The sequence below is a fragment of the Anguilla rostrata genome, chromosome 12, assembly GCF_018555375.3.
Source record: "Anguilla rostrata isolate EN2019 chromosome 12, ASM1855537v3, whole genome shotgun sequence".
Lineage (NCBI taxonomy): Eukaryota > Metazoa > Chordata > Actinopteri > Anguilliformes > Anguillidae > Anguilla > Anguilla rostrata.
The window spans coordinates 16,003,449-16,023,029 of NC_057944.1; the positions used below are offsets into that span (position 1 = coordinate 16,003,449).

Below are 19,581 nucleotides of genomic sequence, written 5' to 3' on the forward strand. Positions count from 1 at the left end.
AGAGTTTATCTGGGATGATCTGATCGTGCATATTGGAGAAGCGGAGGAGAACATAACCTTCACACTGTGTTAGTTCCAATTTCATACGAGAGATTAATTATAGATTAGGAAGGACCCTGAAATCCTAAGGCCATAATCATGCTGATGATGATATGCATTGATTCATTTTACTGGAGTTGCTTTCAGCTACACGCATTCCAAGGCATGCCCAGAGAAGAACGGGTCCAGTAATTAAGTGTTACAAAGGGAAGGTGACAGGCCGCCCAAATAGGGATGCTCATTTTAGATACGGCTGAATGCACAGGAATATGTATCTATTATTCATTTTGGTTCAAAGTGAAATGATATGAATCTGCAAAGTGACCTTTGTCTAGCTCATATAACTTATAATCATATAACTTTAGATACAGGCACAGATATCTCGTTTAAGATATGACATGGAAGGAATAAGCCACCCAGAGGAAGGAGTTCAACTAATGAAATTATATACCATATGGTACTGCACTGGTACAGCGGTACTGGTTCATATTATTTCTTATTAGCACAGGTCACTCTAAAGATGAACAAGATAATTTAGTGTAATACAAACAAGTGGCGGAGAGTATATTGAACAACACAATTCATTTGTTACATGAGTAGTGCTGTAGATTATTAAAGGTGAAATAGAAAGGTACTGGGTAGGGCTGCACCAGCTTTTCTTAAGTTCTCCCTTAAGTTGGAATGTAAAGGCTACTAGTTACTAAGCTACTACTAGCTACTACGACTAGGCAGCTACTAAATTTGCTTGCACCATGTGTCCTTAACACAAAACTTAGTAGGGTGTAAGCTCTTCGCAAAGTAATGGAGCAACCAATATGGCATCAACAACACTTCTGAATTTCCCCATGGGCTATAATGGAGAAAACTGAGTTCCTTTTTCTACCAAACTAATGGGTTTGCACTCATATTTTAAACACAGTTATACCCATAATGTTGCCGGGGTTTTTAAGCAATTCTTCAAAATGGGGAAAGAAAAAAAGCAAGAAAAAAGGAGCGTTGTCAGGATGACAAAAACATAGGAAGACAGTGATCTATGGAAGGTGCTCTTTGAAAACAGTCTATTCAATTGGCTGAGAACGAGAAAAAACTATAATAATCAAGGCACTATTCTTTAGTATAATTATTAAAAATGACTTTATTAATACGGCATGTCCATGGAGGAGATTATTTTAAAAGCATGTTGTACCTAAGCGTTTTGTCTTTTTTTCTTGTTATCAACCAATTCTTTAATACATTTGAATTGGTTTGTCATTGAACAATATTAATTACATCGTTATTCCAGGTCAATGGCCTGCGTAAATATTTAGTTTATATTTAGGGTTGCCTTCTAACTGTGATGTCTGGTGTAACAGGTTTTTAGTAGTGCGCAAGTTGTAACCTAGTAAAGACTTACATTACAACTAGGCTTAGTTTCTTACTTATGCGCAGCTGGTGCAACCGGCCCGTGGTGAATAGGGAACCGTAAGTAATGACAGTGAAAGCTAAAGACGTGTGGTACAAACAACAGGTGTTGTTGCACATCTGGGGCAGTCACCATTTCGGAACGGGTCCTCCTCGCTGTCATCTCCCAGGTACTCGGAAGCGGTGAGAAAGTCCTCCTCGATGGAGGAGACCGAGCGGTTAGTGTCATCTTCACCTCGCTGTCCCACGGAGCGGCCGTGTGGCTGCTGCTCCTGGCCCGACTCCAGGCCAATCAGAAATTTGTTGATCTGGTATATGATGCTGCTGGGCTGGGTGAGTGACTGACCCCTTACACACTGTACCAGACACACGTCCGCTGTACGCTGACCCTGAGGGCAGGAAACGCATCACATTTCAGACAGTGCCACTCACTGAACTGTATGTTCATTGGAGCCACTGCTTTTGGTGGGCGGAGTCTGCGAAAAGGAGTGGAGGAGTTACCTGATGGTGGGTGGACTCTGGTGGAAGAGTATTGCTGACCTCAATGCCACCCAGGAGCAGGATCTCATTCTCTTTTGACTGTCGCATGTTCAGAGAGTTGATAAGTTTGGGCAGATCAGGAGAAACAGAGGCCAGTTTCTGTAGGAGAAAGGGATAGTTTGTCTCAACAGTCCTTCCACAGAGTTCCATTCTATCACCAACAAAAAGGAATACCAAGAAACTACACTTCTGGTCTCTCTGTTGAGAATTAGGTTTTCACACACTAAATAACAACACATACAGTAACAGATATAACAAATGCTGCATCCATGAAAACGAACGACCAGTATTGGGTAGGGCCCCCTTTCGTCTCCAGAACAGTCTGAATTCTTTGTGGCTTGGATTCAACAAGGAGCCTGAAACATTCCTTAAGGATTCTGGTCCATGCTGACTAAATAGCATTCTAGTCTAAATAGTTCCTGCAGATTTTCCAGTCACACATTCATGCCACAAACCTCCCATTCCACTTCATCCCAAAGGTGCTCTATTAGATTGAGATCTGTGGACTGTGTAAACTGGAGTAAACTAAAGTCACTGTCATGTTCATGGAACCATCTTGAGAAGAAGCACGCTTTGTGATATGGTACATTATCCTGCTGTAAAACTCAATTCGAAAAAAATGTAGACTGCGCCTATACAGTGATGCACATACTCATCAAGTTTCTAGGTATGCTGTGGCATTCAAATGATGGTCACTTGGTATTAATGGCCTAATGTGTGAGGGGAAAACATTACACACACCATTACACCTTAACCTCCAACAGCATGCATGGTTGACACAAGTCATGATGGATCTGTGGATTCAAGATATTTATCTCAAATTCTGACCCTACTATCTGCACAGCAGAGATTGAGATTCATCAGACCAGACAATGTTTTTCCAATCTTCAGTGATCACATGCCAACTGTAGCCTCATCTTCCTGTTCTTAGCTGACAGGAGTGGAGCCCAGCATGGTTTTATGCTGTAGCCCATCTGTTTCAAGGTTTGAAATGTTGTGCATTCAGAGATACCCTTCTTCACACCGCTGCTGTAAACAGCTGTTATTGAAGCATGTGTGGCCTTTCTGTTGAACCTTGAACAAGTCTGCCCATTCACCTATGACCTCCTCATTAACAAAGTGTACTCACCCACAGAACTGCCATTCTCTGTAAGCTCTAGAGACAGTACTGCATTAAAATGCCAGGGCAGCTGGTTCTGAGATTCTGAAATCAGTCACTTAGATCACACATCTTGTGCCCATTCTAATGTTTGGTTAAACAACAACAAACCTCTTCACCATGTCTGCTTTCTTTATATATTGAGCTACAGCCATATGATTCAATGTTTGGAGGAGTATTCGTATTACCTACATATAGATATATGGGTAAAAGTTAAAATGTTTACCTTGATGTGACTGTCATCATGGTGATCCAAGCTGCCCTGATCCAGGTTCACAAAGCAGACCTGTGGAGAGAGAAAGAAAGCTTTCAGTCCAGCATCATGTCAAAGACTGGTGCTTAGAGATACGTGACACACTCTAGGGCACAGGGGAGAGCTGCTACAAGGTCCTGTCTTTATGCCATACTTTCATTCACTAATCTGGGGTGACTTATGGTTCATCACTTCATTTGACCTAGTTCCTTTTCAGACAACTGAAGCAACGAAGCCAGGTGTTTCCTCTCACACCAGTGATTAGGTGTGATTCCAGTGCTAGTTTGTACTTGGTAGGATTCTTGCTTGCTGAACAAGCTTACTCTACAGGGTTGGAGTCCTGATCGATGTGGTCACTTCTGGCACTACATCCTTACTTCACTCTATGTTCTTTTGCGCCTCTACATCATGAAACCTATGCACTTGTTGTACGTCGCTCTGGATAAGAGCGTCTGCTAAATGCCTATAATGTAATGTAATGTAATGGGGCACACCAGCACACCAAGCTCACCCCCGAAACCCTAGCACAGAGTAAAGGCCTCCCCTCACAGATTTCTCCCTTCAGTCCTTCTCTCACAGATATCTTGCTCTGACCCCTCCCTCACAGATATTGTTCCCCTGCACTCTTGGCCCCTCCCTCACAAATTTGTGGAGGGTTTCATTTTCTAAACTCTGAGTTTAATGTCCTGTAACACCATAACGTCACAGCTTCCTGCTCAGCGCTACCCTGCTGCTCCCGCGTGATTTACAGGAGTGCTGCATGCCATTATAAACACATCCGGCCCGGTCACATCCTTGGTTATGGGTCCTCAGGCTCACCAGTGACTCACTCTCAATCTGTAATGTGCTTGCTGCAACAGAGATACGGCTTCAAGGGCCATTTTTCTGCCATCGCGCGCCGCGTATTTGGCTGTTCTATTAAAGAAGCCAATATCGATGTGGACAAAACTGGGAACATTTACTGTTCACATGCATCAGCGGGCAATTATTCTTTGAGGAAATAAAAATATATTCCGTATGCTATTTACATCTGTCATTTCCCTTTGGCTGATGTGAGATGCTTGCTGAAAGGAGGGATCTGTGAGAGGTTGAGTGCTGCTGCCCCTCTGCCTCAGTGCCTTACAGTCTTTTTTTGTTGTTGTCAAATGAATTCACACATCAATTTGACAGAAGCATTTCTGCAATATTCAGCACGTTTCTTGCACACCTGCACTTTCACCAATGAAAACCACTGTCTCGGTTTATACAAGCTCTTTCTTCCTGGATGAGGAGACACATTGCATGCTTCAAAAACCTTCAGCAGGAGGGAGACTCCACAACATTAACGCCTTATGGCGCATCCATTTGTCATATCATCAGTTTTATTTGATTGATGGGGTTTCGCTGGTGACTTCTCAGCCTGGTTTAACCTCTGAAAGCTGTCTGAATGCACCATTTTATTTCACTGCCTATTGCTTTTAACTCTGAAGCCTCACCCATTTGGCTTGATTCTAGATATGTACCTGTTTATGAGGGTCCATAACCAATTTGCGTCAGTTCAGAGGTCCCTTCTGTGCCTGAACCTGTACATTGAACTGAGCTGAGTTCAACAATACAAATGTCTGTGACAATTTGTTAACCAAATTAAACTCAGCAAAACCTGCAATTTAACTGTGGAATTAAAACACTGAGGCACAGGCAATGTGCAGGCACAGTTGAATCCGGTCAAATGAAACATGTTGCAGAAATCATATGTAACTGAAATTACAGTTTGGCCTAACATTAAAAAGCTATGCTTGATGTGGGTGAAGGATGATAATGCAGCAGGGGAAAAAATCTCCACTACTCAATGTGTCTAACTTGAGTATGGCACACTGGAATCTGACTGACACACCAAAGCCAGGTACATGAATATTCAGCGAGCTGGCATTATAAAAGCCAAATTTGGGTCTCATCCAAATGTGGGCCTCATCCCCTCTTCCTCAATTCAATGTTTCTGAAGTGCCTTCTGGTTGGCCAGGTGAGGTTTCTCCCATATTGTTCTCAGCTGCCAAAACCTCTTGACAAAACCATTTCTATGTCGACCTTGCTGTGTGCCTGGGGACATTGTCATGCTGAAACAGGAAAGGGCCTCCCCCAAACACAGAATTACAGGCACATTGAGAAAAGCGCTAAAATGTGTGATATTTAGAAATGTAATTTCTTCAGTCGTAAAAAATTCTGCTCACTTCTCCCTTCCCTTGCTCCTGCTATTTCGATTGAACTTTTACATATGTACTTTCTCTCTCCTTTTACTCATCAATCCCACTGGGGATGCACAGCTTTGGTTGTTTGTGTCAGCAGGGACCGCACACAAATTGATGGCATTTCACGCAATTGTTTTTAGTCTCTTTAGACTGCATTTGCCAACCTGGCACTGCTTTTCTTCCCAGGAGTGATGGGTATGTGAGGTGATGCTGTGACTGGCTACTTTGGCGACTGCTGCTTATGTGTTCGACATGTAATTTTCACGTAGCTCGCATGCCAGGTCCATGATGAAGTCACTCATCAGTAATTCCAGAGCGTCCTCTGGTCCCGATCGCTTGCATGATTTTTCTATCCTGTAGTCTATTCAGAGTTTATACGAAGTCGCCATTTCAGTGAAAAACTGAAAGTAAGTTGGAGGCTTCATCTCCAGAGTTATAAACCCATCATTTCTATGATTACAATGCTCACAATTATTGATGCCCACGCTGAAGTAATCAAAGTAAATCATCATCATCAAACGATTGCAGTGAATTAAATTTGTGGTAGTATATGTGTGAAATTAGTTTCGATAACGCTTGACCCAACAATTTGAATCAAAGCGTCGGTCATTCAATTGCTGAAAGCGTGCCGGTGGAGAGAACAACCCATTCACACCTGGGTGTCAGCACCTGTTCCCTACTGTCTAGCAGGTGGGTTTTGCGAAGAAAATGTCACAAAATATTATTTCTTTAATGAGTCGATTTTTTAGAATTCTAACAGCACAGTTATTTTAACCCCAGCTAAGTCATGGAAGACGGAGGGTATTGCATTTGTGGTATTGGAGTAATTTGCATTTTAAAGTCCAAAAGCCCAGTGGCATCAGCTCTAGTGTTAAGCCATAATCCTACTCTATTTGTTACATACGTTGAATTATGGCTAATAGACTGCTACTGTAGATGAGCTGTTTGTGTTGTGAAACACACCTCAGGTCTCCATGCCTATTCTATGCTGCTGCACTCTGAAACCATCATCATCCTCACCCCTATGTGGTTCCTAATCTTCATAAGCCTTACTGGCCCTGGTTCTGCGAGTTGATCTTCACCTGTTTCAACTTCAGCACTGTGGACAGTACTCGACAAAACCATTACCGCTGACACACATACAGCAAACACGGCTCTGCTCCGGACATTTTCAGCACTTTGAAGTTTAATGTTTTTCTGTGTTCCAATCTGTTTCCCTGACCTTTGATTTACTGCAAAAAGGTTCCTAGTTTGAACAAGCAATTTCAGTCTGATGGAGTGAAAGAAGGGATGTAGGGATATAGGGATAGCAAGTGCAACCTGTAATTACCTTTGATAAAGAACCTCTGTCCACTAAGAATGGGGAAATACACTGATTTGGAACAAAGACATTCTTTTTTAAGTGGGGGGCTGTTATTTCTGTGAAAAGATCTGATAAAGAAGTGTATATAAATACCCTTAAATAAACGCTGAGAATGTGCACTTCAACCACATGTGAATTGTTTGATTACAAATCTAAAATTGTGGAGTACAGGGTCAAATAAAAAAATAATAAACCTTTGTCTTGGTAACTTTGTCAGGTTACCAAGATCCAGTTGATCCAAGGAACAAATGCACCCTTCTCACAAAATCTGGAGTTCAGACATTTCTGAAATCTATATAGCTTTCTGTTGCATTTATGTATGCAGAGCAAGAGCCTTGATTTAAATAACAATAAAAGTACTCTCTTCACCTGTTCATTGAGAACACAGGAGAGAGAGGGTGAGGGAATACAAGAATAGGAAAAAACAAAAGAAGAGAAAGAAATAATGCAATGTGCTAAAACAGACTTGCCGAACCTTCTATTTACCATTTAACCAGTCGTTATGAGTGAATGACATTGTCAGGGAGCGACAAAGAGCTGGAGTGAGAATATGGGAAAAAAGTGTGGAATATGGGAATTCTGTCACAGTTACTGAAGCAGCAGGTCACCAATAAGTGAACATGAAAAAAATCAGCTGTCGGTTTTCAGCAAACACATTTTTCATTCCAGGCTAAGACAAAAATAAACATGACAGCAATTTGATGAATTGATGAGCACTCAAATGTTCTGTGAAAGAACTCATTCCATTGGAGAAGAGTGATAAATTTTGTTGGTTTGGCTTGATATCGATGCTTTCTGCATGACTAGCATATTGTGGTATCTTGCAGAGAGACATGCAGCTGCCACCATGTAAGTCTGGAGATCTCCCTTCAGTAAGCAGTAAATGAACTGGCAAATGTACACCTGCGCTGGAGAAAACTGGGTCATCAGCCAATTGGGACCTCCAATCTCTGAACCCTCAACCAATCAAGATCCCCGTAATATTGAACCTTCAATCATAAACACTGAATATCCAACCAATCCACATCCTAGGAATTCATCAAATTTGGGTAAATAGAAAAGGGTTATTGCAGGCCTACCCATCCATGTAATTCTTCCAAATTAGATTTAAGCATTTTCATTAAGTTACAATGACAGTTTTGTTTGTTTGTTTTGGCACCAGGAAGTAGATTTGCAGTGTGTCTTGCAATTTTATTAACCTGAATCAAATCAGGAATTCCATAATGAACTTCTCCTAATGGTAATTATATGAATATGACATCCAGTGCTGATTGGGGAAAACAACAACACAGAAATATTTCTGAGCAGCCTTTTTTAACACTCAGGGGAAACAATCTGCAAGTTTTAAATCTCAGTCTTGTTTGTTTTAATGCAAATTTGGCAATAAATATTAGTTGCACGCTCTGTGTCCAGTTCATCCTGCCTAGCTATGAAGTTACCTAAAGGTGACAGACACACAAAGAATATAAGCACAAAACTAGAGTGATATATTCCACCACTCTACTATGATTGCCACAATACTATCAATATAATTATATTCAGTATTATTTCTCATAATTAAAACTGAAAATTCATTCATTCCTTTGTTGCCAGGTCTCTGTGAATTAATGAATGATATAACACCTAATAATTTCAATGCAACAGCACATGCAACAATAAAAACATCCACTTTACCATGTGCAGTGTCACGTTCCTGTTTGCTGGCCGATTAGCAAACCAACCGTAATTCAGAGGCGTGGCTTTTTGTGCCACACTTTTATTTTGACAGAACAATCTTTTGCAATCGAGTCTGAGGGTTGAATGTGATCCTTTCAGCAGTAAATAATCTCACGTGTGGTAAATCTCCTAAAAGTGGAACTGATTCTGTGATTTAATTTGTGTAAATGTCATTTTAAATACTCCTTACCTGAACCTGGCAATGTTAGTGAATGTTTTGGGCATAATTCCCATGTGATCATACTGCTCAACTGTGATTATAAGATTACTGCGGCAATTTTAAGCAGCATATTGCTTTGTTTACCATCACAGCTGGTAGATCATGCTCAATCTGGTTTAATTTATTGGAGGAATTGGTAATAATATTTGTTTATTGTTTGTTTATACAGTGAAATATTAATATTATCATACATTTTATGTTTGTTGTGTACAACAGTAGCATTCATTACAAAGCTACCTTACAGCTTATCAAAGTGCAATGTCCTTGACTTTGGTAATCACTAATCGCTTATCACCACCATGTTTTGTCAGCAAAAATTAATTCCATAATTTTGCCATGGCAGCAAAATTATTTTATTTGCCTGTATATTGCAAGCCATAAATTTATCTTGCCATGGTGGCCTGTGGCTTTGATTAGAATGAAATCAAATTAAATATGTAATTACACTACCATTCATATTTACTAAATAACAATGTCCTTATGTAAATATAAAAACTCATACTTTTTGCTAATCTTAACCGACGGACGTTTAGTTTAAACTTTGGCTCTGAGACGATCAGTGGTAAGACAAAGAATCCAGGCTTGTGTATCCAGCATAGACTAACTTCTAGACGAGGAGTGAGTATACGGAGTGAGCACGTGGTAGAACTGGCTTGACAACTGAAGGTCTGGTTCGATTCGGGTAGATGCCGTTGTACCCTGAGCAAGGTACTTAACGAATGCTTCAGTATATCCAGCTGTATAAATGGATACAATGTAAAAAAAAATGCCCTGTAGCTGTGTAGTGGCTTGGTAGAGCGACTCTAAATGCCTGTAATGTAATGTAATGTATACTGATTTAAAATGCATATTAAAAACTGAAAAAGCTCTGAGAAGGCGAGGGGTGTGGTGTAGCCTGTGTGAGCAGCTGACTCTGGAGCTGTGTGTGAGTGAGCCTGTGTGAGCAGCTGTGTGTGAGTGAGCCTGTGTGAGCAGCTGACTCTGGAGCTGTGTGTGAGTGAGCCTGTGTGAGCAGCTGACTCTGGAGCTGTGTGTGAGTGAGCCTGTGTGAGCAGGGCTTTGCTCCCCAGCACGGCTCTGGCTCTGTCTCAGACGCGGTCCCCTCTCAGCCTGTTACCGTCTGCTCTCTGCCCGCCTGAACAAAGCACAAAATGTGAAAGGAGGGCAGACCGTCCCACTGCCCATGAAAAACAGCTCTGAAGCGTGATACAGTCTTTGAAGTGATTGTTTGACTTACATATACCTCTTGACCTTAAAAATCTATATTCAACATGATTTTCTATTCCTAAAATGACCTTTAACAAATATGGGAGTCTGAAAATTTAATAAGATGTTAGTTTGATTCTAGAAACGTCCACTTTATATTCAGTTATCAAGAACAGCAAATTGGTATTCAGTACTACGGACTACCTTCACAAGAAATGTATGCTCTGTGAAATAGTTTTAACACGATCTTCTGTTCACTAGAAACTTCCACATAGTACAGATGAGCCTTTCCCTAACTACTCTCAATGTCTGTTTCCAGTAATAACACAATCTTGGGATCGTTTTTAATGTTGTTTCAGTGAGCCTTCACAACTTATGCTTTCTTTGCATTGTGTACATTTGGCAACTACATCTATTACTTCTCTTTGCACTAAGATGTTTTCATTTCTATTGCATCAGATTACTCTATTTTATGGGCTGACTCTAAGTTACAGAGCTTAGAGCTGCATGCCTATTTGTTACAGAAATATTTACATGCGATTTTAAAGTAGAAGACAAACAAACCACCGGTTATACAACTACACAAACAACACAGAGGCCCACTGAAGGCCAATATACACTCTGGTGTGTGTGTGTGACCCCAGGCTTATCCCAGGGTCTCACTGCATGGACAGGGATGAAGAGTTGGGTCGCCAGTCTCGTGGTTATACAGCAGCCAAACGTGTATTCACACCGTAATGAAACTCGGAGCCCTGGCAGTGGGTGGGCATGTGGGCCCTCTAATGGGAGGGCTCAACCTGAGGCCCTGTGTGTCCCGCCATATTCAGGGGAGAGGAGAGCTTTGATGTCCAGAGCTATCTGTGCTCAAAATCTCCTTTTATTAACAGCAGATGGGCCTTCATTCAGCTCTTCACACACAATGCTCAGACACACAAGCACACACACGCACGCACGCACGCACGCACGCACGCACGCACGCACGCACACACACACACACACACACACACGCAGGGAGGTGTGATGGCATTCCCTGGGCACTGTGCTGCAGGCTTGGCCCTGTCACTCTGCACATCACTGGGGTCACTGCTCTCTGGGAGCTGCTGAGTGGGTCCACTCCTGTGGATCTCTTGTTAATGCAGGGTCATATGATGTAGGTGACATGACAAAGCTAGCTGGGTCTGTTCTTATCATGATTTATTCCTATGTTCTCTTATTCTTCTTATGTGATTCCTGGGATCAGCTTGGTGTAGCCACCAAAACCTGCTGTGGAGTCAGACCCGAGAAAGGGACAATGGTGTTTTGGTCCTAATTTCTCTACATTACCCTCTGCCTCGCCCACTCCTGGCCCATACCCAGCACGCGCCAAGCCCTAAACTGCACAACCAGAGTCCGTTTCAAATGCATCCATTATTAATTCACAGTTCTGCTTTGGAGGAACAGAGAGCAGCATTCATGAAATATTCAGAATTAATTACACCTGATCCTCTCATTCAGACAGGATCCTGTATTGCACTGAAGACTATTAATGCCTTGCCATAACAAACACATTAACACAGTGCCATCCCCGTGCTGTTACAGTGAAGGAGGAGTGAAATCCAGCTAAACGCCAATGCTCAGCCCCTACCCCAGTGATGCACATTAGCCATATCAGAGTGCTACACACTCACGGCACATCAGCTGTAGAAGAGTGATAACTGAATTCAGCCAACCAGACAAAGGATTATTAGACGGCCAAATTTCAAAAGTCATAAACGGAACTTTCCAAGACCTCTGGGGTTAAGACCCTCTTAGTGTCATGTGCTCTAAGGACCTCTGTGAGTCCAGCTTTCACGTCATTGTACACGTCGCCTGGGTTGGTGCCGTGAGGAAGTGGTCTACACCACGAGAATGTTTGTCAGATGCGGCTGCGTGACATGTGGTCCCTCTGCAGAGGAGGAGGGGGTGTTTAGTCTATTCAAGCTCAGTCCGCAGTCTTCTTCATATTTGTATAGATTGCTCAAGCCAAAATGTCTTCTCTTGTTTAAAACTGATGGTAATTTATTGAACTTTTGAGCTGTAAAGGTTAAAAAAGTGTCACTTGCTTTCAGCTTTCTGCGCACATAATCCCTATATTAAGATGGATGGACAGCAATTGGATGTTTGTGTATTTGGATGAGGGTGTATTTGGATGGAGAATGTATATCAAGGTTGTTACAGCTAGCTGAATACTGCACGCAGTTTCAAAAAAACTGAACTCTGAGACTCTGAGAAGCAGTCTGATTGATGGTGTGGACTTCTTTTTCGGAGAAAACCTCCACTTCTTAGAGAAATGATGGCAGGAGTACAATAGTCAGAATTTTAAAGATATCACTGTCTAATTCACATACTAAATGACAAGACTTTGATGTGAATGAAGGGAGGCACTTCCTCCTCCTTCAAGACAAGATCACACGCAAGTACTCTCATCTTGTTCTTCAAAAATATTTATTATTCTGATATATATATTTATAACTACAGTAAATATGAATACGGCAAACAATTCCAGAGGGTTTGTTGTCATGGATATGCTTTTTTGCACAACTTTATTTTGAATGGTGTTAATAAATATGGACTAGATATAGGAATAAATTAAAAAGCATCATATTTATGATGTAGGGAAGGATACGGTTACTTATGTTATTGAACTGGTTGGCCTAAAATATTTGAAATTCATGTCTTCATTCAGCATTTCACACACCTGCTTAACTAGAACATATTCTCCCTGGTTTTGCCTCATTTAGTTTATGCCGGACAACCATCTTTTTTGCTTTCACGTCATTATTAACAAAAGCTAATTTTAAATGTCTTCCTCTTATTTAATCTCAATAATTTCACCAGGTGTTGCCATGTTTTTAACGTGTTAAACAAATGGTCAGTAGTGTAGCGTCACATTATCACAGAGACAACAAAACCCTGCCCACAGGCCTTCTCCGAAGTATAAACGTCAAACGTCATGCTACACCTTTATTTGTGTCACGTGACACTTGCATAAATTAGGCTTGAAGAGTGAAGTGAATGTTTAAGAGTACTATTAGAAAACGTTTTCTGGGGTTCACCAATGACAGCGAAGCCTGTTGCCAACGTGTGGCAGTTGCTGGGTTAAATGAGCTATCGTTAGTTTTGAATGATTACATTAGGAATGCAAATGAGAGGCTTCTCTCTCTTCACCGCGCAGAACGGACAGGCTCGGGGTTCTAAAGTCACGGACAGCCAGGGGTGAGGACAGGCAGGGGCGAGGACAGGCAGGGGTGAGGACAGGCAGGGGTGAGGACAGGCAGGCGAGCAGGCAGGGTGAGGACAGGCAGGGGCGAGGACAGGCAGGGGTGAGGACAAGGCAGGGGTGAGGACAGGCAGGGTAGGACAGGCAGGGTGAGGACAGGCAGGGCGAGACAGCAGGGTGAGGACAGGCTAGGGCTAGGACAGGCAGGCGGGACAGCAGGTGAGGACAGCAGGGCTCAGACAGGCAGGGTGAGGACAGGCAGGGGTGAGACAAGCAGGGCGAGGACAGGCAGGGGTGAGGACAGGCAGGGGCGAGGACAGGCAGGGGCGAGGACAGGCAGGGGTGAGGACAGGCAGGGGTGAGGACAAGCAGGGGCGAGGACAGGCAGGGGCGAGGACAGGCAGGGGCGAGGACAGGCAGGGGTGAGGACAGGCAGAGGCGAGGACAGGCAGGGGCGAGGACAGGCAGGGGTGAGGACAGGCAGGGGCGAGGACAGGCAGGGGTGAGGACAGGCAGGGGCGAGGACAGGCTGCTGCCACGGGTTTCATGTCAGAATGAATTAATCCGATGGACGGGACACCACAGATAATCCTGTTTTCTTGCTTTATTACACCTGTACTCTCAGCAGGCTTCACTTCAGCAGCTGACCTGCGATCTCTCTCTGTTCAGCATCTCGGATCCTCTGGCCATAGTGTTTTGCCAAGTATAAGCCCATTTTATAACCTCAGAAACCGCAAAGCTTTGTGTCCTCAATCCGTCCCTTTTTTTGGATCATGTCCATTTTCTGCTTTTGTTGATAAAAAAAATACATTTTATTGAATTGTTCTCATGCCCCCGCCCCCGCCCCCAACCCACCTCCCACCCCCAAATGCAACAACAGTCACAGCTGAGAAGGCACCAATCGAGGAGCCACACTCAGTGGCGTGTGGCAGTACTCACTGTGGTGCAGCTACCTTCACACTTGTCTTCCAGAAAGCCAATTTTGCAGAGGGTCTTATCATTCTGGAGCCAGAACTCGGTGGAATCCAACACACTGTTACTGCAAAGCACCTGTAAAACACAGGTCACCAGTCTCAAAATGTGTTCTTTTGAATACAGGTACAGTACTACCACTGGAACACTGTGCACCTTTAAAACACAAAAACACAGTCACACAAAGGAAACAGACAAATACAGATAATACCACAATCACAAATAGAGAATATTTAAAACAAATTAAATCCCAGAGAAGAGGTAGGCTCAGGACAGTAAAAATAACCGGCAATGTCCTGCCACATACAAATCAATCTGCAATCAAAGCTAGTGTTCAAATACTATACAAAAATACAGTTAAATGGAAAATGTCCTTCTAGTGCACAGAGAACAGGCGAAGCAAAGATGCTGTCCAAGTCACACACAAAGCACAGTTAAACATGGAACACATCTCAATCATACCAACACTAACAAAACACAGGTAGTATAGTTTTTAGGTAAAGAGCACAGGTAATATCCCATTCACACACAGGGCATGTGTAAAATGCAGGTAAAATCCCAGTCACATGCAGAACCCTTAATCCCAATCACCTCCTCCCTGGGGTGCCTTACCCTCTGTGCACCTGAGGTACAATAACCTGTCCTAACTCAGACACACTCAAATGCTTTCAAACTTGCACTGTTAGGTAAATATTTTTCCAGGTCCAGATGTATGAATCACCATAACGAGCTAGATATAATACCCCAGGTAGATATTTACTATTCTTATGGTTGGCTTTCTAATCTCATTTTATTTTCTAAACTGCTATTTTTGCCAGCTAGCTCGACCGTACAGGCAGAGTGGAATTTAATCTTGTGGCCCGAACAAAATGATGATCATTTTAAATGTAAGGTTGCCAACCTGTGGTAAAAAGCGGTATGCTCAGCGTCAGCAGTGGGTAGATGTTTCTCATTATTTTATTGATTTCTATGATAAAGATGGTATATTGTTTATTGTGGTATTTTTCTGAGATAGTATGGCAATGTGAATATCGGAATACCGCCAACTCCAGCGGGGCCGGATAACGAGCCGCTGATTGCTGCTCCTTGAATTGCTGCTCTTCATCAGAAAGAGTGGAGCTACGAGGCCCTTCAGTTCAACCACACTGAGACAGGACAGGACATTCAGTTCAGCCAAGAATTTTTGTGTAAGACCTCTTCCACTAGAGCCCAGTGCCCCAGTGCACACATGGCCAAGTCCTCGCCCCCACCTCTCCAAAACTCTCTCCTTCAGCTGACCCTGCGCATGCTTGTGCCCTACCGCTCATTGAAAATATGCTAACCTCTTGTCTGATTCAGGTCAGTTACTGATGGAGATGTGGCTGGGGGAATGGGGGAAAGGTCACTGCCCTTTCCTGATGCTGCACATGTTCTAGCCATATGAGCTAGGCACCCATGTATAGCATACTGCAGTACACAGCACAGCAATGAAATTATTCCATATTAATTCTGTTTGCAATGTAAATAAATACGGCATTGTAAAGTATTATAATAATTTCGTTACTGTTTTCTATAATTGCCAATATCTCAATAACAAAAAAAAGTGATAAAGTAAAACTGAAACAATTAAATAAAGTGATAAATCTATTAATATTACAACCACGCTGTACAGACACATTCACAACGTGTACAAGGTTTTTTATTTATTACATTAATAAGTAGAACATGAAAAGAGCTAGAGGTGTAGTGAATTTACCAGTGCAATGTCATTTTACTGACTGTAGCCTTTTCATTGACTGCTTATACAAAAGCAACCACAGAAAGTGATATATGGTTCTAGGTCAATCATATAGTGATTGCACTTTCTATATTCAACACAAATATAAAAGCAATTATATGTTTAATTATATTAGAGCTTGAAACTGGTAAAATGTTGGAGTTAACTGAATTTAAACATTAACTTGCTAATGATTTATTCCACCCATAAATTATGCACTGATCAGTATCAGCACAGACTGCTTCCTACATTGCTAATTTGCAATCATCACACTCATTAGGGTATAGCTTTTGCCAGTATTTGCTATATTACTGGAGTTTGATGTTAATCAACTTCATAAGCACCAGGGCCTACATTTTATTAGCACTGCTTGCCAATTAAGCAGTTTTTACAGAGCCATTACCTGTGACTGCTTCCGTATTTCTGCATTTACAATAAGGCAGGTTTGAGTTTTATCGTGCGTATTTGTGACCTTGACGTGTAGGTTAAAGGAGTGTTGGCTTGTCTTTCAAGGATCATTTCCCCTGTCCCTTAGGAAGGAGACCAACAAACTGAACACCGCAGCTACATAACACACAGAAACACAAATAAAGGAAACCATTCACAAACGAAAAGAAAACCCAGGTCTATTTAATGATACTGAATAATCAGCAGAAGAATTATCAGATGGCGTGTTGTCATGAAGCTGCCCGCATTCAGTTTTATGCACCCACTGACGACAGACTGCTAATATGAGGATTTTAAACTGAGGGATTGTGAAAGTCATCACATAGCTTTAAAATGTATTTGTTTTGAGACTGCGCTCAAGTGTGTGAGTGCTTGCATGTCAATTACTGTCCATTGGCAGAGACAGGGCCCTCTGTCACATATATTTATTGACATAGTATTTTAATACAGGCACTGGATGTCGCATTAACTCTGTGAAATTTTCCCATGCTGCTCAGTGTAACCCCCTCAATCCACCCCAACCCCTAAAGTCTCTACAAATTTCACATTTACTCTGGTTGTCTCTGAGTTTGCTTAAATAAAGCAATATATTCCATGTACATACACATGGATAAGCCTGAGCACAAAGTACCCTCATATGGGTTTTCCAATAAGAATTTTATCTTTCTACAGGTGGGCTGAGTGAGAGGCATTTACCTTCTAATCACCACCCTTACAGGTGGATCAAGCGAGAAGTGTTTACCCTTCCACAGACAGATTGAGAAGCATTTACCTTCTTACAGGCGGTGATGGAGCTCCCCACAGCAGTTTCTGTGTTGACCTCCTCCGTGTCCGTAGAGTCAGAGATCTCAAACATCGCAGAGGGCTGGAAATTACTGCAAATAAAGACAAATCATCACAACTCACAGCGTATACCTGTTTATATGAGCACGTGGTTTATAAGTCATAGAGGAAATAAGGCCAGTGACAGAGTCCTCAAGAACACGTTACTGTGTACAGCTTGTGTTCGTCGCTACTTTCACACCAAAGAAATTTATAATCATAAGGTGAGAACCAGAGAGTCTGGACAGTTTGTCAAAAGGACCCATGCTGCGCAGTTCTACTTTTAATTTAAAATGATGAAATTGCCACTATTTTTGTCACGGCACTTTTATCTGAGATTTGAGCATTGAGAGTTTTTTAAAGGGGACATATGAGAAATGTTTGATTAAATTTTAGGTTTAAACTGGTATCGCTTGTACCTCCAAAGCCGACAGGGATATGGACTGTATATGTGGACTGTATATATGGACTGTATATGTGGACTGTATATATGGACTGTATATGTGGACTGTATATATGGACTGTATATGTGGACTGTATATATGGACTGTATATGTGGACTGTATATGTGCTGGAAAGTGCATCAGCCCATTTGTTTCCAAACCGTACTAATGCAAGCAACCATGACAAAATAAAAAATGATGTGTTTGTCCAAATGATCAAATCAGATTCTGTAAATTGGCTTATCCTACAGTTTTGTAATTGTGCAGACTTCTTGGGCCTTTTAGAAAGAAAACTCCAGGAGTGCAGCCAAGAACTAAATTCACTCAACAGCTCCATTCCACAAATCTAAATGCACAATCAAGTATAGTCACCATTGTACCAAATGCCACTTCATAAAATGGAAAAAATCGAACAATAATGACACGCTCTCAAAAGATAAATGTTTTTCTGAAAATATTAGCTTACATTCTACATGAGTCAGAGAACTCTTAAGTGGAAGAGATTTCCCATCTGTTCTATCGTGTGTGTTTTGAATGAAGTGGATATTTGAATCTGGATAGCCTCACACAGACAGATCCCTCTCATAGGCAGGGATTACTTGGGGGGAAAGCAGGAAATGGGGTCACATCCCTCCCACCCCCCAACAAGTCAAATGTTCTTCGAAAATATTTCTTTGTAATACAGAATTGTAATACAGGTCATACTACAGAATACAAAACACAATTTCATTATATGAATTGTTGACAAACTATCCTCTAAAGACCACTGCATTAGGTACAACAGAAAAATGACATAACCAGCTTTAGCAACAACTAAATCTCTTTAGAGGTAGCCCGTAGCAGTCGTCTTAGCTTTTCATTAGTTGCCAATACACAAACTCAAAACCTGAATAATGGCACACATACTGTACTTTTTATATATTAATTTTTAAAGGCTACTTTGGGTTAATGATGCAACTCAGGTCTTGTCTCATGGTCGTGCTCATGCTCCAGAACCAAGAGGACACAGCTGGGCTAAATCTAGAATTATTGGACCATGTAATATCACAGATGTCATGTATAGTGTCATCACACCAAATGCCAGAGATGATACTACACTGATGCTGGTCACTTAGGCTCCATTTTAAAAATGTATGCTGTTTGGATAAAGATGCCCTGCTGCACACATAATGATTTAAATTAATGTCCTCTTTTTTACCCTGCTCCACACATAATGATTTTAATTAATGTCCTCTTCTTATGCAGAGAAAGACCTGCAACAGAGGTGGGTATGCCTGTGTTGTGTTACAAATGTTTTTAACAAGACTGACAGCAGGCCAGTTAAAATGTAGTAGCCTAGTTAGGAGGCAACAACAGCGCTGTGCTCAATAACCTAAATGTGACCTAATAGGTAGAGAATGTCTGTCCGCAAAACGAGAGAATGTCTTCACACGAGGCTCACACCCATCCATCAATACCTCCACCCATCCATCATGGGGATAGCCTTTTGTTTGTCACCTCCACAAGACACAATATGGGGACGCAGGATAGCAACCAAGTTATATATGCAATTTTGCCTGTTCAAATGTACCTAGAAAATGTACAACATTTGGTATTTGGTTATACAATAAGAACTGACTTACCATTTCCAAATCTCCCTAAACGTTTTAATATACCTGACGTATAGAAATTAATTTGATACGTTCCAATATTTTGCAAGGCCTACTACCAACATCAAACGCGTATAAACCCCGTTAAGCATAATAAAGGGGCCGTGAACGATACAGCTGTGAAGTTAATGT

General features: G+C 41.8%; 1 protein-coding gene across 3 annotated transcripts in view; it reads right to left on the reverse strand.

The window, feature by feature from the left end:
- Positions 1-19,581, reverse strand: part of sphkap (SPHK1 interactor, AKAP domain containing) — an 80,557-nt gene that overhangs the window by 10,135 nt on the left and 50,841 nt on the right. For all 3 annotated transcript variants that reach the window (XM_064302517.1, XM_064302519.1, XM_064302518.1), the window contains 5 exons: positions 17,308-17,410; positions 14,300-14,410; positions 3,366-3,425; positions 1,942-2,079; positions 1,574-1,829 (listed from right to left, as the gene is read on the reverse strand). In XM_064302517.1, coding sequence (XP_064158587.1) covers positions 1,574-1,829; positions 1,942-2,079; positions 3,366-3,425; positions 14,300-14,410; positions 17,308-17,410 — 668 coding nt within the window. The remainder of the gene's footprint in view (positions 1-1,573; positions 1,830-1,941; positions 2,080-3,365; positions 3,426-14,299; positions 14,411-17,307; positions 17,411-19,581) is intronic.